This window comes from Camellia sinensis, chromosome 12, assembly GCF_055761805.1.
Source record: "Camellia sinensis isolate YWXY chromosome 12, ASM5576180v1, whole genome shotgun sequence".
Classification (NCBI taxonomy): Eukaryota; Viridiplantae; Streptophyta; class Magnoliopsida; order Ericales; family Theaceae; genus Camellia; species Camellia sinensis.
The window spans coordinates 52,035,537-52,054,446 of record NC_138972.1 but is presented as its reverse complement, the minus strand read 5'-3'; the positions used below and the strand labels follow the sequence as shown (position 1 = coordinate 52,054,446).

At 32.6% G+C, this 18,910-nt stretch overlaps 2 protein-coding genes and 1 long non-coding RNA gene across 15 annotated transcripts; all 3 read left to right on the top strand.

Moving 5' to 3' along the window:
- The first annotated feature begins 110 nt into the window (after positions 1–110).
- LOC114295630 (UDP-glycosyltransferase 91C1) lies at positions 111–719 on the top strand. Its single transcript, XM_028239904.2, has one exon. The coding sequence runs from the start codon at positions 111–113 to the stop codon at positions 717–719; it is 609 nt and encodes a 202-aa protein (XP_028095705.2).
- A 306-nt stretch (positions 720–1,025) lies between these two features.
- On the top strand, positions 1,026–3,431 carry LOC114311525 (uncharacterized). Of its 2 annotated transcripts, XR_014346349.1 has the most exons (5): positions 1,078–1,106; positions 1,193–1,242; positions 1,643–1,708; positions 1,790–1,855; positions 1,963–3,431. It is a non-coding gene; the product is annotated as an uncharacterized LOC114311525 (long non-coding RNA). The 2 variants fall into 2 exon arrangements; XR_014346348.1 differs by having other exon boundaries at positions 1,026–1,242.
- A 4,034-nt stretch (positions 3,432–7,465) lies between these two features.
- On the top strand, positions 7,466–17,360 carry LOC114323908 (quinolinate synthase, chloroplastic). 12 transcript variants are annotated; one of them, XR_014346344.1, is made up of 9 exons: positions 7,466–8,300; positions 8,334–9,256; positions 10,029–10,109; positions 10,708–10,764; positions 11,859–11,895; positions 11,997–12,099; positions 15,434–15,547; positions 15,679–15,814; positions 16,781–17,360. XR_014346344.1 is itself a non-coding variant. In XM_082898583.1 (5 exons), exons 2-4 carry the CDS (start codon positions 9,140–9,142, stop codon positions 10,741–10,743), a joined length of 234 nt encoding a protein of 77 aa, XP_082754709.1. In that variant the 5' UTR covers positions 7,468–8,300; positions 8,334–9,139; the 3' UTR covers positions 10,744–10,764; positions 16,781–17,360. The 12 variants fall into 12 exon arrangements, 1 of the variants encoding a protein (XP_082754709.1); XR_014346342.1 differs by lacking the exon at positions 11,859–11,895 and adding an exon at positions 9,593–9,784 and having other exon boundaries at positions 15,354–15,547; XR_014346338.1 differs by having other exon boundaries at positions 7,469–8,300; positions 15,354–15,547.
- The last annotated feature ends 1,550 nt before the right edge of the window (positions 17,361–18,910 follow it).

Below are 18,910 nucleotides of genomic sequence, written 5' to 3'. Positions count from 1 at the left end.
GTTCTCAATATATAATTCTTGGTAAGTATTCCATCTCACACTAATCACCCAACATCTTCTTTAAGTCCTCCATTTTCCCTATCCTCAAATGGAAAACAGAGTTGATATTAATGATGAAGAAGAAGTTCCCGTGGTTAGCCATGGGTCACCTCATCCCATTCCTCCACCTCTCCACCACCTTAGCCACCAAGGGCCACCGCATCTCCTTCATCTCCACCGACGGAAACCTCCGCCGCCTCCCCCAAATCCCTCTCCGCCTCTCCCCTCTCATCACCTTCATCCCCCTCCCCTTCCCCGCCATCCTCAACTTACCACCCAACGCCGAATCCTCCATGGACGCACCACACCACCAAGCTCAGCTCCTCAAAATCGCCTTCGATTTTCTTAAACAACCACTCTCGGATTTTCTCGAGAAAATTAGCCCGAACCCAGATTGGATTATCTCTGATTACGCCTCTCACTGGCTGTCGGGACTTGCGACGGAGATGGGTGTTTCGTGTGCTTTTTTCAGCCTTTTTAATGCTGCGACAATGGTGTTTTTTGGGCCTCCGGCGAAGGTGTTGAGCGGGGATTGTGTGAGGAGCAGTGCAGAGGATTTTCAGATTTTCTTCATTTTCAGATTTTCAGATTTCAACCTATTACAACAGAGATTTTCAGATTTTCTTAAATTTCAGGTTTCAACAGGTCAGATTTTCTTCCTTCAGTGTATTGAAATATGATGTTGAGAGTGAGCGTCCTGTAAGAAATTGTACTTTTTGCTGGCCATCCTTTTGCCATTTGAATTTTTCAAAATTTTGCTTTGACAACATAAATTTGGTTTTATAATTTCATTTAAATATGGCACCTTTGAAATTGCATTTGGAACTTCAATCTTTTTTGAGGGGTTCTGTTTCTGTTGCAGCCAGAAAAGTGTTATGTGAACACTCAAATTTTGATTGATTTTATTATTATGTAAAAAATTTTGATCTAACTGAAATAAAGATTTGGTCACTTAGAATATTATTATGTAAATTGTGGTGCAGAGAACTAAAGGTTTGGACACTTCGGAATTGCTTGAGCAGTTGCCAGCATTACAACAGCTTCTATTTCGTGTTCTTGGTTGCCAGGTAACTTTTTTTTGCTTCACTCAACTGAATCAAACATAATGTTGTCTAGCTTTCAAATATGGCCTCTTAATGAAACTTTTGGGCAGCCACAGGAGCAACGGTTCATAATTTTGTGATTCAATTAGCACTCTCTATGGTGAGTGGAGTTTATAAATTTTCCCCCTGCTTTGTCCATGGATTTGCACTCTGTTTGGATGGGGTGATTTGGTGAGAAATGATAAGAAATGATGAGAGTGAGAACTCTCTTATTTTGCCTATTTCATTTCTCATCAAAAGTGGTGAGTGAGATTGGTGAGAAACAAGCTGATTAGTTATAAAAAATTTATAATAGTGAGATTGCCCATTAAAATTCCAAGGAAGAAAAATAAGTCTTTCATATCCATCTCACATGCATTGCCTTCATACCCATCTGAGTATGATAGTAAGAAAACACAATCATTTCCTGTCTTTCTCACCCACGATCCCAACGGAGTGTTATTGAAGTAACTTTTCAAATAGAATTCTTTTGACCTGACTGTCCTTACTTTTTTCAACAGGTTGCTTCTGAAAGCATTAAAATCTACAATGCTATCAGTGATGGTGTCGTAAATTTGGTCGACAAGGTAGAATGTGGCTTTGGATTTTTGAATGAGTAGTTTTGTTTTCAGCAAATCATGGATATTTGATAACATGCAATGTGACAGTTCTTTGAAATGCAACGACATGATGCTCTTAAGGCTTTGGATATATGTCAGAGGTCAGGGAAACAGGTAAATAGTTCTTTGGAATTATTTCTAGCAACTACCTGCTCTTTTTTTATATATATATTATTATTGTTATATGCGTTCTCTCCTTACGGGTATGATCATATCTTTAGGCAGAAAAACACTCCCTTTCTCCCCTTAGTTAGATATGAGGGTCAACTATTCCTCTTTTGGACTCAACCTACTGTAGAACCCACTGCGCTATAGAGGTAACGATCTAATTTATTGAGTTCCATTTAATTGAAATTTTGTGTTTTGGTTATGAGTTGTGGTTCCACATAATGTGTTTGCCCTGTGCGTTTCTAATTTATTTATTTTTACATTTATTATCAGCATTGTGTAGATATATTGTTTTAGATCTATTGTGAAACTAACTTTGGGATTTTGGAGATTGTTGTAGAGCTGCTGATGTGTCCTTGAGTTTATAATAATTTTTTTTTGTATTGTTGATAACTGGCTTGGTTATTGTGTTTTCTGTTGTGTTTATTTTAATTATTGCCTAAGAAAAAGAGTAACCATTGTAAGGAAAGAAACCATCTCAATTGTCTTCTCTCTCCATTTATATCTCCGCTATATGTGTCAAGGTATGTCTCTATATCTACTTTCTCGATTAGCTTTTATTTTTTGTTGTATTGTGTGTCTATTATTTGTTACTTTTAGATGCATCACTATAAATATGGTCAGTTTCTTTCAATCTGTCATAGATTCATTGTTGCTGGTATAATTCATTTTTTTCTATTTTATTTTGATGACTAATTTTGAGTTTTTTGGTTATTATTCAGTGAAGGGATTTTAATTTTTTGTTATGAAGTATATTGTTAATGCTATTTGAGTTTTTTTTTTTTTTTTTTCTTTTTTCCAGAGCTATTGTATCTATTGATGGTGTTAAATATGATTTTTAATTATAAATCTGTGTTGGGGGGCGTTTGGTGTCAAACACATGCTCAAGAATCATTAAAAAGAAAAAAAGCCACAAAATGGCATAACAGGGCAGAAACATAACACATGCAAATTTGATTTTTTCTTCTGCATAACAGGGCACAAATCAAGGGTGTTGATTGTCATGCTTCTCTTCCTCCAAAATGAGTACTATTGAATTTTTGTAAAAAATTAATGTTCCTTTCTTTTTTTTATTAGGTTTTGGATGATGTGTAATTATTGTGTGCTTTATAATTAGGTAGTGAGTGCAAAAAATAATGATTATGGCAAATGCTACATGCATAAATCCAAATAAATTTCACTACTCTTTGAAAAAAAAGGCAATTTTCTTGGGTTTCATAGGTTCAAATTGATTTTTTATTCTATATTTTTCAGATACTTTCGTGTTTGATTCAAAAAGGAAAAGTGTTCTGAGTCTTCAATGAAAGATAGATGCATTGGTTATTGCTTGCGTGAAAGTTTCACAATCTGTTATCAATTTAAGATGAGTAGTTCTCCTTTGTCCACATGGTTTAGTAATTTTATGTTTATTGCCCAAGTTAATTGATTAGATCTCCATTGAAGTCTTTGCTAATTCAATAAATCTATATAACAAAACAAGGGTGTTGATGGGGCATTTGATAAATTTGATGTTTTTATGTATATTTATTCAGATTAAAATTAGTTTAATCAGATTCAAATAATATTTTGGCTTGACAAAGTTTTGCCCAGTTTCACAGGCCTATTACACACTCAGTTGTGTAGTTATGAATTATAATTAAAGAGCATGCATTTGTCTATTCTCTCTCTCAATTAATTGGTTTATTAGGGGAACTGTATACGTATCAGTTTGCTTACTAATCGATAGTTGTAAAGAGCATGCATTTGTCTATTCTCTCTCTCAAATTGGCCCCTCTATAAAACATGTATTGGTATCATTTCGTCAACAAAAATAATTTTTGCTTATGTATGTAAGGTTGTGTTTCAATCATAATAACTTTATATTTCCCTCATCTTTTCTTTTTCCTTTTTAAATTCCTATCTAAATTTAAAATGATATTCTCAGAGGGGAATACAGTGAGGGAGGTGGTTGTGCAATACGATTTACGTCTAGATCAATTTAGTTTGCGGTTGACATTCAATTTCTATGGTCACTAGCATAAGGCACGAAGAAACCTCATCTTCATGTTATTTTTTTCTTTCAAAATGCAGCTTCTCTGTTTGATACTCAGTCTATAATTGGAGCAATTGTTATGTTTTATCACATAAATACATTTTTTACATCTTGAGTACTACTTTATTTGATAAATTGTTCATATTTTGCTCTTTCATGATAACGAAACTACATTGAGCTTTTATCTTGCGCAAGTTATTTTGGATAATATAAACATCTTAAAATCAGATTGAGCATGACTATGAAAAAACTTCAATCCAAATTTAAACACCTTAAGCGTCAATTCAAAGAGCTACTTTTGTTTAAAGTATATTAGTTGGTCTACTTTTGAAAATGCATTTTCATGGCATTGGTATGTCATGGGTGAGAGAGAACTTAAGAAAAAAGTGAAAAGAGGGTGTGTGGTTGCGCAATGAGGTTGTGGGATGACGGGAAATGGAAGTATAGGGAGAAAAAAAGTGCAAACAAGTTACTAGAACAGTGAGGGAAAGATATGGAGGATACGTAGCGGGAAATGGTTTGCAATTGAATTAATGGATTTGATTTAGTTTAAAAGATGAGATATAAGTTAAAATGATTACAAATGTACGTTGGCAAAAATATCAGTATGAACTGGATTGTTAATATTTAGGTTACATGCTAAATTTTATGTTCATAAATTTTTGTATTGGCTGGAAATTAATTATATTTGTTGAATCAATTTTTCTAAATGCTCTATTAAGTGTTTAGAGGCTAAAGGTTGAACTTCTGAAATCATGTTTAAGAGTTAAGATTTAATGTGATGAGAACCTGAAATTGAACTTTTTATTTGTGTTTGATGACTTTAGTTTTTGCAATTGTTATAAATAGTTGTATATACATACATATACAAACCTCTTTCACTCTCTCACATTTGCATACTCTTCCCCTCCCCGCCAGCTCTTGATCCAAAGCCCTTTAGGATGGCTTCTTTGTTGATGCAATAAAGTTGTTATTGCATAGGAATACTTTTGATGGTTGATTTCAAAGTGGATTAAATATTTCAACAGGCCACAAAACAAAAATGAAAATCCACTTATTTATATAATAAACCACAAGGGTTTTTGAAAATGTCTTACAGTTGTTTTTAATGGTTGAGATCAATCCTAATCAACATCTGACAGTTAAAAGTATAAGTTGAACAAAATGTGTGTTGATGCTAGACCTCTGGTTCTCGCCTACCAGTACCTCTGTCTATCACAAACATCTCTCTCCCTCTTAAAAAGTTAGTTTGAATTCCTAGACTTGAACGAGAAGAAGAGCTCTATTGGTTTTGATATAAGTGGGATTACCTTAAAAGTTAGTTTCTTTACAACATAATTTGAAGAACGGAAAGAGCTCTACTTAGTTTACTATCTCTCTCTCTCTCTCTCTCTCTCTCTCTCTCTCTCTCTCTCTCTCTCACACACACACACACACACACATACACACACACTCACAACCTCTTTGCAAGTGACGATAATGGAAATTTTTTGTGAATTTCGTTGAGGGTTTCTGTCTTTGGGATTGTGCTTTGTACATAATTTAGTTGTATGTTAATTGTCCTTTTCTTTATGGTTATGTATAGCTCCTTTGCTGCTTCAAGTCTCAATTTAGGTGTACAGTCAGAAGATTGAATATCTTTATTAACTGGTTTTAGCTATGTTGTCGTTCACTTTCCCACATTTTATCTTGGTAATTTTTTTATTCTCTGGATGGGCTTGGGGATGGCCTGAACCACATAAAGCACTTGAAAACTCTAATGTTTAGGGAGGCAATTCGTTTTGTAGAAGACAAAATACAATAAATTTGAAAAAATGGGAGAATGATTTGATACAGTTGTACTGAGTAATATCCATACAATAACTAAAGATTTGATGTACTAATTTAGTCATCCATGAGATTCTTTTTTATGATAGCTATCACTTAAATATTGTTTTCAAGTCTTTATGAGTAAAAAGACAATTTCTCATGTCTCATTCAAACTTAGATCGAATCTTCATTTTGTTTCTATGTGCAACATTTGATTTTATTTGTGAAGTGATGATTGGTCCTTTATATCAAAGTAAAAAACTGATTTTTGCTTGCGGGATTATTGTTCAGATTCATTTTTTCCTCCCAAATTAGTTTTAGTGTTTGTTATGGCCAATACAAGCTATGTGTCTCATATCATCTCTGTTTTTTTTTTTTTCTTTTTGTTTTCCTCAATTTATTTGTCATGTGTTGCTTCATGCATTGTTGGGAATATAAAATTGTGGCCTCATCATGTCTTTCAAAGATTAAAGATTTTGTGTTTTGGAATTATATAGTAGTAGTGATGACACAAATTTTTGATTTTTTCGTGAATTTTGCAATGAATAGTTTGTGTTTTTTTAGGGCTTTTTAATTTATTTTTTATTATTTGATCTATTTACAGAGCTTAGATAATTGGAAAAATGGCGAGTTTATCAATGCGTGTTCTATGTTTGCTTCACTGTAGCAATTCATTATGTAGATCAAAGTGTTTGGAGAGGTTTGCCTAATTCATAATTTAGCTGCTATTGAAATTTACTCCCTGGTTAAACTAGGAAGACTTCTATACAAGAGTTATCATTTTATTGTTAGGTTTCACTATGTAAAACCTATGTAAACTTCTCTCTTACATTCATGTTTAGAATCTTTGCTCAATACTATTCTTCATATGTGTTTCAGCCAATGATAGGGTCAGAATTATGCTTATCACTGGTATATTCAGAGCTATTAGAGAAGTACATGAATTTTGTGCTGAAAGAAGGGGATTAATTACAAAACAAATTGAAAGAAGAGTATTTGTTGCTATGACAATGTCCAAACCAAGCCAAACCAAATCAAACCAAGCCTTTAGTCCCATTGCAAAAAATTGTGAAACATGCAATTATCACTCTTAAACATGGTTTTGCTGAATTTTTTTGGTATTGTTCAAATTGAAACCATGAAATCATTTGATTCAATAATATTATATTAAGCTATTCATGCATTTTTTTTTTTGTTCTTAATCATTTTTATTATTTTGAAAAATCATTTGAGTTCATTTTGTTGTCAAATTAGAGTTGCTTTTGAAGAATCATTTTGTTGATTCCTCATAGCTATTGGGTTTTTAAAGCAAATTTAAGCGAGTGCTTTTGTTGCAGGTCGCTGATCCGTATTAGAAACGCTGGATGATTAATTATTATTTTTTAGTTAGATAGGATGATTGCGCTAAATGTTTTTGCCAATTTACTGTGTAGAAGCAATTTCAACTTCTTATTTGTGAAGTATTAAACTAGAGTGATATATCATTTTAAATTGATTTATTAATTGAATTTCGTAGCACGTGTGGTACCGGAAAAATTATTGACCGTGCCTTCAGGCACGGGTTATCCCTAGTCTATATAATAAAAGAGGAAGGTTTTTGAAAATGTATAAAATGTGTGTGAGATATATTTTAATTTAATGGCTAAGATTAATTCCAAATTTATATCAATGGCTCATATCTATGTATTTCAAGCCCAAATATTTATCTCCCTCAGCCTTCCACCTACACAGTCTCCTCCTTATTCCCTCTTTATCTCTCTCCCTCTCTGTTCTCACCCACTCTCCTTCCCATTCCCTCTTTATCTCTCTCTCCCTTTCTGTTCTTCTTCTTTCCTACCCTCCCTCTTCCACTGCTCTCCAGTCTTTTGCCTCTCAAACTCGGTTGTATCTCTCCCGACGTTGCTCGCAAGGTAAGATTTCTACCTCTCCCTCCTCTCTCTATTTGTGTTTGCCTCTCCAGTCCTCTCTGTTGCTGTGAACATGTTATTTTATGGTTTTGTTTTAAGGCTATTTTCTGTTATTTTAGGGCTATTTTCCATTGTTTATTATGGGTTTGTAATCCTCTCTGTCAAGTAAACAGGTTATTTTAGGGTTTTGTTTTATGGCTATTTTTCATTATTTTAGGGTTTTGTTTTAGAGTTATTTTCCATTGTTTATTCTGGGTTTGTAATCCTAACATTCAGGCTGTGAACATGTTTTTTTCTATTGTTGTTTTAATTGTTGTTTTGATTTTGAAATCAGAAATTACGAATAGGTGTTTTTCGGATGATTTATTGTTTAGTAATGTTAGGTAAATTATTGTGTTTTGATTGCATTTATTATATACGATTACGCCATTTTTGGAAATTCATTGATACAGATGGGATTAATCTTGGTTTATGCTTATAAGGTGTAAATAATGAGAGGGACTAAGGTGTTTTAGCGTGGAAATCCATTTAATATATGAGGTGGACTAAGGTGTTTAATTATAAGGTGGAAATCCATTTATGCTTATAAGGTGTAAATAATGGGATTAATCTAAGGTGTTTGCTCTGTTGTTTTTAATCTAAGGTGTAAATATGAGAGTGACTCATGTTTTCTAAGATTTGGGTTTGGGTTTGTGATTTTTAATGTGTTGTAATGTTTATTAACTGGGTTATGACTCCCATTCGAAGCTCAAACTTGAATAATGCTATCTGCTCAAAAGAGAGACAGAGCTATCTGCTCAAAAAAGAACAAAAACAAAAAGAAGTAGAAGAAGAAAAGAAAAAGTAGCTTTAGTTAAATAATTGCGCAGAATTGTTTAAAGAATAATGCTACAGGATTGTTGTTGTTTAAATAATTGTTTTTATATTAACAATTTATTTATTTTTTAAATGCAACAATTGATTTTTTAAATTGTGCTTCAAAATCTTGTGTTTTGAAAACCCAATTTCAAAATAAGTTAATTGAAATTGTGTTTTGAAATACTTATTTGTGTTGAATATCTAAATTGGCTGTCGTCATCAAAAGTATCTAAACAGGTATGGTTCGATCACGGGAATGTCCAGGTCTCATTTGTTTCAAATTGGGATAGTTCATGTGTGCGATGACGATAATTAGATACTAATTTGGAAATCATGATGTTTTCGCAGTGACAATTGCCCTTTTTCATTATTTTTACTATCTCTTTGCATCTAATTTCGGGTCTCTCTGACCTTTGATGTCTTGGATTCTTCTCATTTTTTGGGTTTTGGGATGAAATCAATTCTAATTGCTATGCATATTTTTGGGATGAAATCGCTTCTAATTGCTATGCTATGCAAAGAATAATTTCTACTATTTTTATTTACATAGATCCTGAGGTCCAAGGGGTCTTAACTGCTGCCCAGAGGCACTAGCCTCACATCCATATATTTGATTCGCTGGTTATGGCAGATTCAGCTGTCAAGATGGTAAAAGCTGGTTGCCAATATATCACAGTTCTAGGAGTTGATTTTATGTCAGAAAATGTGCGGGCAATCCTTGATCAGGCTGGCTTCTCAGAGGTAGTCTTTTCCTCTTCTTTTCGTGTATTCTTATTTCATCACTTTGTCAGTTATAAATCCAATTCTAAAAACAATTTTCAAGTTAACAGAGTAAAAAGTGCTACTTGGTCAACAAATATTTTAATTGAAGCATAGATTTCATATTTCAAGACCTAATAAATTAACATAATTAAAACATGAAAACCAAAATCCCATAAAATGCATGCATTGAAAACTATTAATGTGAGGTAATTAGTTTTCTATCTCTATGTATATATAATGACTATTTTAATATAATACCTTTGTTCATATAATGAGAAGGGTAAAATTGTTTTTTTAAGACTTTACATTTTTCAGGAATGTTCTGTCACTTGGTTTGTTGCACGAGGAGCAATTAACAAATAGCATTCACACAATCAGTTGGTGTGGAATCCACTTCAATGATTATATCATGGATATTTTATTTAATAGCATCGGTACCCAATTTGTATACATATCATCGATACCCAATTTCTTGCTCACTGTAGAACTGATGAGTGTTTTTTTGAGGTATATAAATATGTACTCTAGATATCTGTTAGTTGCAATATTGATCTTTTGCCAATACTTAACATTTGAAATTCAACGGTGCAATACTTAAGCCTCGTTTGGGAACAGGCTATTTTAGTAACTTTTTGGCTTTTTACGAAAAGATGTACAGAAAAGTAGAGAGGTGATGTGACTAGTTTTAGTTGGCTTTTTGGCTAAAATAGTCAGTCCCCAAACGAGGCCTTAATTGTTGTGGTGCTATCAGATTGCTGGAGAAAGCTTGAGAATTTATAAGCGTGAGATTCAAGAAAATGTTTTGGAAATTGTTGGCATTTCCCCTGAGCAGGTGAGGAGACACTTAAGGAATACTGGTTGGGTTGCTCAATTATTAATTACTAGGGCTGTGTTTTATCTCTTACGTTGTAAATTATTTTTATATTCCCATCTAATGCAATATGTAAGTACCAAATTGGAGAAAGTATATGTAGATCTTTTGAATTACCTGATATTAATATTATCATGGTTTTCATACTTCTATGGGCCAAAATTTTCATTGTACTTCTAACAATCATCAATATATTTTCATGCATTGACCAATTCTTCAAGATATTAGATCACTGTGGTGTGCACACTACATTGAATTGAAACACATGTGATGTTGGCACTTTGGAAAATAGTTCCTGGCAAGTTTTGGGTAGATCACTGTGGTTTGCACACTACTTTCTGATTTTTATTTTCTTTTTAGTTAAAATATTTTTGAAATGATAGATACAGCCACATATATTTACCATTTAAAGGTGAGTTCCAATTGGACACCACTTGGAACTTTTGAATTTCCTTAGATTGATGTGTTAATACTTATTGCTCCCAAGGAAAGGAATAGCCAAATGTTAAATCTAGAAACTATTGACCCAAATGTAATATGGGCTCTGTTTTGTCTACAGGCTGAAGCAAAATTTGGCTATCTTTTGGAGGCTTAGACATGGGTGCTCCTCCACATGGTATGAACTGCTAGCTTATATTTAACATAACAACAAATTACTATCATTTTGGGATAATTTATTCACTGTCATGCATAATTTAAACCTGTATTGGTTAGGTTGAATCATCATTCTGAACTATTGATGAACACAAGGATTTTGTAATGCTAGCATGTCCAACTACTGCTCATCTGTCTATATTTTTGAGTTGTCTTGAACATTATTTGGACCATGGCCTCAGGCCAACAGATAGTTATCTAATATTGGAATCGTCTAGACTGGAATTAAGACTGCTCATCTGTCTTTTTTTTTTTACTTTCTATTTTTCTCTTTCTCTGTAATTGGTTTATAATTAAGCTTTAGCAAGAGAGAAGTGTAATATGAAGAGTCTGAGACTTAAGCTTAGGAAAGTGAAATGATTGTTGTAACTAACTAATACTGTAATATTACTGAGACTTAAGTGTAATATGTTCATGAGTTTGCTAATCATACATTTTACTTAACTAACTGATACAGTTTTCCTACTAAACTTTGGGCTTTGATACACTTCAATTTTGTACAATGGGGGTGAGCGGCAGTGTATGATTTTTCTTTCCATGCCTTTTCTTTTAAACATTAGAGATGGTTTGTTAATATTGCAGTCACGAAGATTATATTCTTTTCTAATTTTAGCTTAAGTTCAAATGAGACCAACCTCTTCAATTAGAACAAGAAAGATTGATAACTTCAAGAATAATAGGGTGATGCTATAAGAAACGAACAATTTTCTCCAAAATTATTTTGTGAATAAATTTTCCATGTACTACATAAAAGATTAGATAGGAGAAGATTAAACTCAATATAATTTCCTCCGTGCTTTTAGATACGAGCATACACCAGAAAATGTTGGTTTTCAAATCCACTTCAAATGTTGGTTTTCAAACCCACGAGAAAGTGGGTTTAAATTTTTATTTATTTATTTTTTCTTCAAATCCACTCTTTTTGGAAAATCTTTGTAGAAAATGTTGGGTTTTTTTGGTGGATAAATTTAAATGGAGTTTAAATTGAGTTCTGTTAAAAAAAATGGTGAATTTAAATTTGTATGAGAATTGAGTTTATGAGTTATGTTTATGTAGAAAATGCTGAAGGATGGGAAGTTGTTTGAGTCTCAAGGTGTGGCTTTTTGTGTTTCTTTGCCTCTTTATATTTGCTGTGTTATTGTGATTTTTCCATAATAAAGTTTACATTTTTGTCTGAATTTGTATATCATGCAGTGGAATAAAATAGATATCATTCTAAAATGGGTGCTTTCAAAATAAAATTTCCATAATGAAGTTTACAAGCTACTCCTCAGATCCTTCACAAATCCGATTAATGGTATCATCCCTCTCTTATTTTGGTTTCTATGAATGGGTGTTTCTATAGGTTTATTTTCTCTGGTTTATCTTTATTTGGGTTTTTATGAAATGGTTCTTTTAATGCCTTTGGTTCAATTCTAGGAATGATTTACTTTCGGTGCATTGTTTGGTTGCTGAGAATTTAAAGAAAAAAAAAAGGAAAAAAACAAATATGGAAAGTATATTGAGAGCCATGAATTAGTAACCCAATTGTTAATGCAACTTGTGCTATTGTTCCTAAACCATGTGTCTCCAATTAATGCCTATGTTTGGTTATATTTGGATGGTAGTGGGCTACCAAAGGAAAAGTTCTTGCAACTTTTTTCTCTCTCTCTGCTCAAATAAATTGTGCACAATTTTAGTTTGGGTATCATTTTAGTTTTCCCTTATTTTTCTTTGAAGTTAATGATTTTGGTTGTGATTTTTGAAATGGGTTTGAATCTTTAATTTGTTCCTCAATGGGTTTGAATCATTAATTTCTGAAATTTCTCGCTCCTCTTTCTTTGTTGATTTCATGGTTTTTACCAGTTATCAAACAGAAATTTCAGACTCTATAGCAGGAACTAAACTACTTGACATAATTCTCACCAAAGTAATCTTTTTGTCCTTCTCTTTCTGCTCTGTTTTGTTACCCAATAAAGGTGCAAAATAAAAACATTTGAATGTGTTTTAAATGTATTAACTATAAGACCATTACACATTCAGGGTGTTGGCATATGCTTAAATGAATTTTATTTGTGACAGGGTACTAGACGTGCTCCTGTTATATCAATGGAGCAATGAGTGATTTGATTGTTTCATTAAACATCATCTTCTTGAGTGGAAGGTTGGAATATGATGTTGGGAATGTTTACTCCAAATCTAAACAGAGCCTGGAGCTGGTTGTTCCCTTTTAAAAACCAACCTTCTTTTTGTGCTTCCCTCCCTTCCACTTACCTAAGAATCTAGATGTGACTTCTCCTATAGCCAGTTTGGTACAGGGGAAGCTCCTCTGCCCTTTCCTCATTGCACTCAATTGATTTGTCATATGGACTGGGCACACAGGGGGTTATAATGGGGGTCATGGGGCCTTCCAATTTTTTGGGAGCAAAACCATGTAGGAATGAGATACATCTCTCTTGAACTCTTTTCTATGCTTTTACTCCAACTTCAATTCCTCTTCTTATTTTCCTGTTGTTTATCCTCTTCCGTTTTAGAGTTCAAAAGAGAAGCGTTTCTTATATGATATTGTTGCGAGTATATCACTTATCTCTTTTCACTTCCTTTGGTTTGTGTATTTTATTTTGTGTTTATAATTTTTTTTTTCTTGACTTCCTTAGCAAGGATGCTTTTATTTTTATTTTTTGTGTTGATATGAAGTTTATACTTTAGAGTCATAGAGTTTGTTAATAAAACCAAAATGTTTACCGTACTTTAAATAGTTGATTAGGAAATGTTTATTTTCAAAATATACAACTAAACATATTTTCAAAAAAAAAAAAAAAAATCTTTTCAAAATTAACCTAACATTGATTCATATTTTGACTTCAAATTTTTAGCAATAAATGGGATAAATTATATTTTAACCAACAATTATATTCACTTACATTTTGATTTCATCATTATTTGCACGGGCATACACTAGATTGGAAGGGTTTTGAGCAAAGGTGTTATGTGTTTGCATAAACAAATTATTACATGTTATATAGAAAACATATAAATCAATTATCAGTTGAGGTTTTTAGAGTGTTTTTGCTGTTTTCTTTTCTTTAAATGTTTTTTTTTTCTTTTAAACTTTTTTTGTCTAATTATTTATTCAATTCTTCTTTCTTTTTCTCTTTTTTCAACGAGGCAGTGGTGGTAGTGAATTCTATTCATGTCTCCAACAATGATCCTAGATCAGCAAGGCGATGCTGGAAACTATATTTATTTGCCTATGTTAATTTTTTGGGGGTATATTTATCTGTTTGCTGATTTTTTTTTTTTATATATATATATATTTATTTGTTTGTTGTCCAGAGAATCATATGCTTCATTGTTTCAAAGTAAATTATTCATATTTTTTCTATTGTTTTGATTGTTTTATCAGCAAGATGAGTTCAGTTAATTGGTGTAATGGGATAACAAACATTGATTCATATTTTGACTTCAACTTTTTAGCAACAAATGGGATAAATTATATTTTAACCCAACAATTATATTCACTTACATTTTGATTTCATCATTATTTGCACGGGCATACACTAGATTGGAAGGGTTTTGAGCAAAGGTGTAATGTGTTTACATAAACAAATTATTACATGTTATATAGAAAACATATAAATCAATTATCAGTTGAGGTTTCTAGAGTGTTTTTGCTGTTTTCTTTTCTTTAAATGTTTTTTTTTCTTTTAAACTTTTTTTGTCTAATTATTTATTCAATTCTTCTTTCTTTTTCTCTTTTTTCAACGAGGCATTGGTGGTAGTGAATTCTATTCATGTCTCCAACAATGATCCTAGATCAGCAAGGCGATGCTGGAAACTATATTTATTTGCCTATGTTAATTTTTTGGGGGTATATTTATCTGTTTGCTGATTTTTTTTTTATATATATATATATATTTATTTGTTTGTTGTCCAGAGAATCATATGCTTCATTGTTTCAAAGTAAAGTATTCATATTTTTTCTATTGTTTTGATTGTTTTATCAGCAAGATGAGTTCAGTTAATTGGTTTTGTTGGCGGTTAATTTTGATATTTTGCGTTATTTTATTAGTTAGTGCGCTTTTTGTAGTACTTTAGTTAGTGTGCTTTGATTTTGTTCAGCTTCTATTTTCGTGGCATTGTTATGTCGCTGGTAAGAGAGATAAGGGAAAGCGAGAGAAGGAGTGTGGTATGGGAGGCAAGGAGAAGATAGAGAGAGTGGTGGTTGTGCAATGGGGGAAGGGGAAAGTCTGGAGGTAAAAGAAATTCAAAGAAAAAAATAGAACTGTGAGAGAGGTGGACGTGAAGGTGGAGCTAAATGGAAATACAAAAAAAGAAAGAAAAAAAAATTTAGAGCATCGAGTTGGAAAAAAAAAATGAGTTCAGAAAAGTCATTGTTTTGGAATGGATTCTTTTCAGCCGTTATCTTGAGTTATTTTGGAATGAATTCTTTATTGTGTTGTTTTAAAATCTGTTTTGTTGTGTGGTCAAAAAATTCAGAAAATTCTGTTTCGTTATCTTGAGTTATTTAGAAAATTCATTGTTTTGGAATGAATTCTTATATTTTTTCAGGTATGGTTTGGTTTTGTGAGTTTAAATCCTTAAAAGCCATTGAAGCCTCAATGAAACTTATGTCTATCAGACCCTTTCAGATCCAATATCCTTTCAGATCAAAGGAAAAGCTCCATTCATCCTCAATGTAGAAGAGGAAAAGAATAGCGTACTGCTTTTAATCCTCATAGAAGAACCATCCTAAAATTCCTAATGTGAGTTTTCCTTTTAAATTTTTTCTCCTTTTCATTATACAATATATGCGCCTTTTAGGCCATCGACTACTCTTTCTATCTCTCCCTGTCTCTATTTTCTTTTATTTTAATTCCCTAGCTCTAAACTTCAGTTACAACAGAAAATAATTGTGAAAGGCCAGTTAGAACTATTGGGGTGCATTTGATATTGAAGATAAAGCCTCTGAAATTTGATGTGAGCCCAAACCAAGTGACAAGAAAACCATATCAGAAGTGAAAAGAAAGAAGGTCAATAATTTCAAATACTTTTATTTGGCTATATTTTAGAGCAATAATTTCAATTTTATAGTTGTTTTTAATTGATGACTTTTACATCATCCCTACAATTACTCTCTTTGAAGTATGTTTTCATTCATCTAATTTATTCAACCACATTGGGGCATTATACATGGTTCTCAAAATCGCGATTTGGATGATAGTCCTACAATCCTAAATTGTCAAAACGATCCAAATCGTTGTAGGATCGGTGTTATAGTAGGATCGCAAGTAGGATCGTAGGTAGGATCATAAGTAGGATCACTGGATTTATGATTTTTCACCTTATTTTTATTATTTATCATTCTAATTTGTATTTTTACCTAGAAAGTAGAATCTTACGATTCTCAATCTGATCCTACAATCCGATCCATGAGACCCTCTCACCGATCCTGTGTAGGATTCCAATTTTAACAACCTTGGCATTAGATGGTCGCAATGATTTTTCTCGACAGTTGATTTTGGTAAGTTGGATTAAAAATGTATTTACTTAACCTAGGTTTGAATTTATGCTATTAAATTGGTGAGGTAATGTAACATTAAATTGACGTATGTATGACTTCTGAGTCTAAAGCTCCACAAATCGTATGAGTGATAGTTTTTTTTTTTTGGGGTACAAGGAACAAAATCCATTATTTAAGTGGTTATATGGGTTCAATCGGCTACCCCCACCCCCCCCAAAAAAAAAGGTTATATGGGAGTGCCTTTAGGCACAAGTTATGCACTAGACATTAACAATGTTGACTTTTGTTTAATATGGGTTCTCATGTCCTAGCAGCCCAACCAATCCCATTGCCAAAAGTCCAAATCTTGCTTTAAAAAAACTCTTTAAAATTTCTGAGTTTTAGTCTTTTTTGCATGAATTTGGAAAGTAAAAATAAAACGTGAGTGAAATATAAATGAAATATCAGTTAATTTTTTTTTTCTTTAATGTTACAGATATTTGATGCGGTTTCAGTACTTCTGGTTGTTTTTCTATTGAATTTGAGCAATGTTGATGCCCAAAAAGCGCGTGTTTTGGACTACTTTGAGTACTCTGCTATGAGCTGCAGAGCTCATAGCGCCAGCTTAACAGATTTTGGAGCAGTTGGTGATGGAAGCACCTTTAATACAGAGGCATTCAAGGCAACAATAGCTCATCTGAGCCAGTTTGAATCGGACGGTGGATCACAACTCTTTGTACCTCCTGGAAGATGGTTGACTGGCAGATTCAATCTCACCAGCCATTTCACACTTTATCTCCTGTAAACAGTGGTTAGTAATAGAAGAAATGAGGGTATTTAAAGTGAGGGTGACTGGGGGGACAATTAAATAGAGGGTAGGAATTCGTAAGTGGATAATCTTGCAACAAATCCGATATAAATAAAAAAGAACACCAGCGCAAGGGCAAGTTTTTTGGGAATCCTATGCTTCAAGGTTATGTACATATTGTTATTATGGGTCATTTAGTTTTAGGTTATGTACACACTACTATTATGGATCATTTAGTTTTAATCTAATACATTTGATTTCAATTCCATTCTCCACAACTAATTACAAGCACCAAGAACTGGTTTGCAATGTCTACTTGCCATGTAGTATGGTTGTGGTGATAGTGTATGAAGAACACCATTGAGTGTCATTAAAAAAAAAAAAAAAAAGGCACCATTGAAAACAGTAGGTATTGGGTTTTGATTGTTGTGAAATAGGATGATGAGTGACTATAAGGTGGGGACGATCAATGATGGTATGCAAGAGTTCTATACCTATCTCTAATTTATTATTTTTATTTTTAATGTGGATTTTCATAGACCTAAAGACAGTAAATCATCTATACCCATTTTTGATTTAAGGTGGATTTTTATTTTTTGAATAAGGGAGAACGATTTTTGAATTTGTCCCAAAATGTATCACAGATACATTTCATTTGAATAGCCAAGATGATTCCTAATCAATATCTAATGTGCAGTGATTTTAGGATTGGATCTATGTTCTTCTTGCTGATTAATTTTTAATTGTTGTTGGTGTTGTGATGATCTGGGTGTTATGAGTGCTCGTTGTTGTTGTTGTTGATTTTAGGATCGGATCTATGTTTTTCTTGCTGATTGATCTTTAATTGTTGTTGGTGTTGTGATGATCTTGGTGTTGTGAGTGCATATTGTTGCTGTTGTTGATGAATTATGATGATGTAGAATGATGATGATGCAGATAAGATACATGTATAAGACTTGATCTGTGCAAAGTAAATTTTTGTAGCTAAAATTTGTACAGGCTCTGATCTGTTTTATTGTTAATTTTTTTGATTTTTTTATGATGATGATGAACATATAGGATTTGGTGATTGTGTTGTTGTCGAAGAACAAATATGGTTTGTTGTTGATGATAATGATCTTGAACAAATGAGTGTGTAAATTTTTCATGGACCCAAAGACAGTAAACAGGATGATGGTGTTCCCTTTGTGGGTTTATGATATTTTACATTGTATTGTTGTGAGACTTAAGTTTGGCATTGAGTTGGATTTTTGTAGTCCTTTAGGGTAAATTTGTTTTTGATGGTTTTTAAATGGGTTTTGAAATGGGTTTCAAAACCCATTTCATTGAACTATTGGTTTGTGTGATTTTTTATTTTTGTTGATTAAGTTTGTGTTTGGGTATGATTTGGGTTTGAGTTTGTATTGGAGGAGGTTGGTGTATGATTTACAAGCAATAACCAGTCACTTATTTATAAGCAATAAATCAGAGATGCGTATAGATGGTCCGCAACCTTCATTGGTTTTGCGGCAGCCTAAGTGACTTACAGCCTGAGTCACTGTTTGGGTATGATTTACCATAACATTATTTACACCGTGCCTTTAGGCACAGGCATACACTAGTATATATATATTATAGGTAAGTATTTCAACTTTTGAATGATTTGAATTTTATGTAATTTTGTATAAATTGTATATAATTGATCTTTATTATTTTATCCAGTTCTTGTGGTTCAATTTTAAAAAATTTAGCTTTATTTTTATTATTTCAATGTTGACGATTTTGATGATATTTAGGCCAAGTTTGGCATCTTTAATAAAGTCAAAAAGTCACTATCCT

What these genes read in the sequence shown, in the direction of transcription:
- LOC114295630 (XM_028239904.2), top strand. Translation starts at nt 111, where the DNA reads ATGATGAAGAAGAAGTTCCCGTGGTTAGCCATGGGTCACCTCATCCCA.
- LOC114323908 (XM_082898583.1), top strand. Translation starts at nt 9,140, where the DNA reads ATGGCAGATTCAGCTGTCAAGATGGTAAAAGCTGGTTGCCAATATATC. An exon ending in ATCAGGCTGGCTTCTCAGAG is followed by an intron (nt 9,257 to 10,028) that starts GTAGTCTTTTCC and finishes TGGTGCTATCAG; the next exon opens with ATTGCTGGAGAAAGCTTGAG. An exon ending in TTGGCATTTCCCCTGAGCAG is followed by an intron (nt 10,110 to 10,707) that starts GTGAGGAGACAC and finishes TTTTGTCTACAG; the next exon opens with GCTGAAGCAAAATTTGGCTA.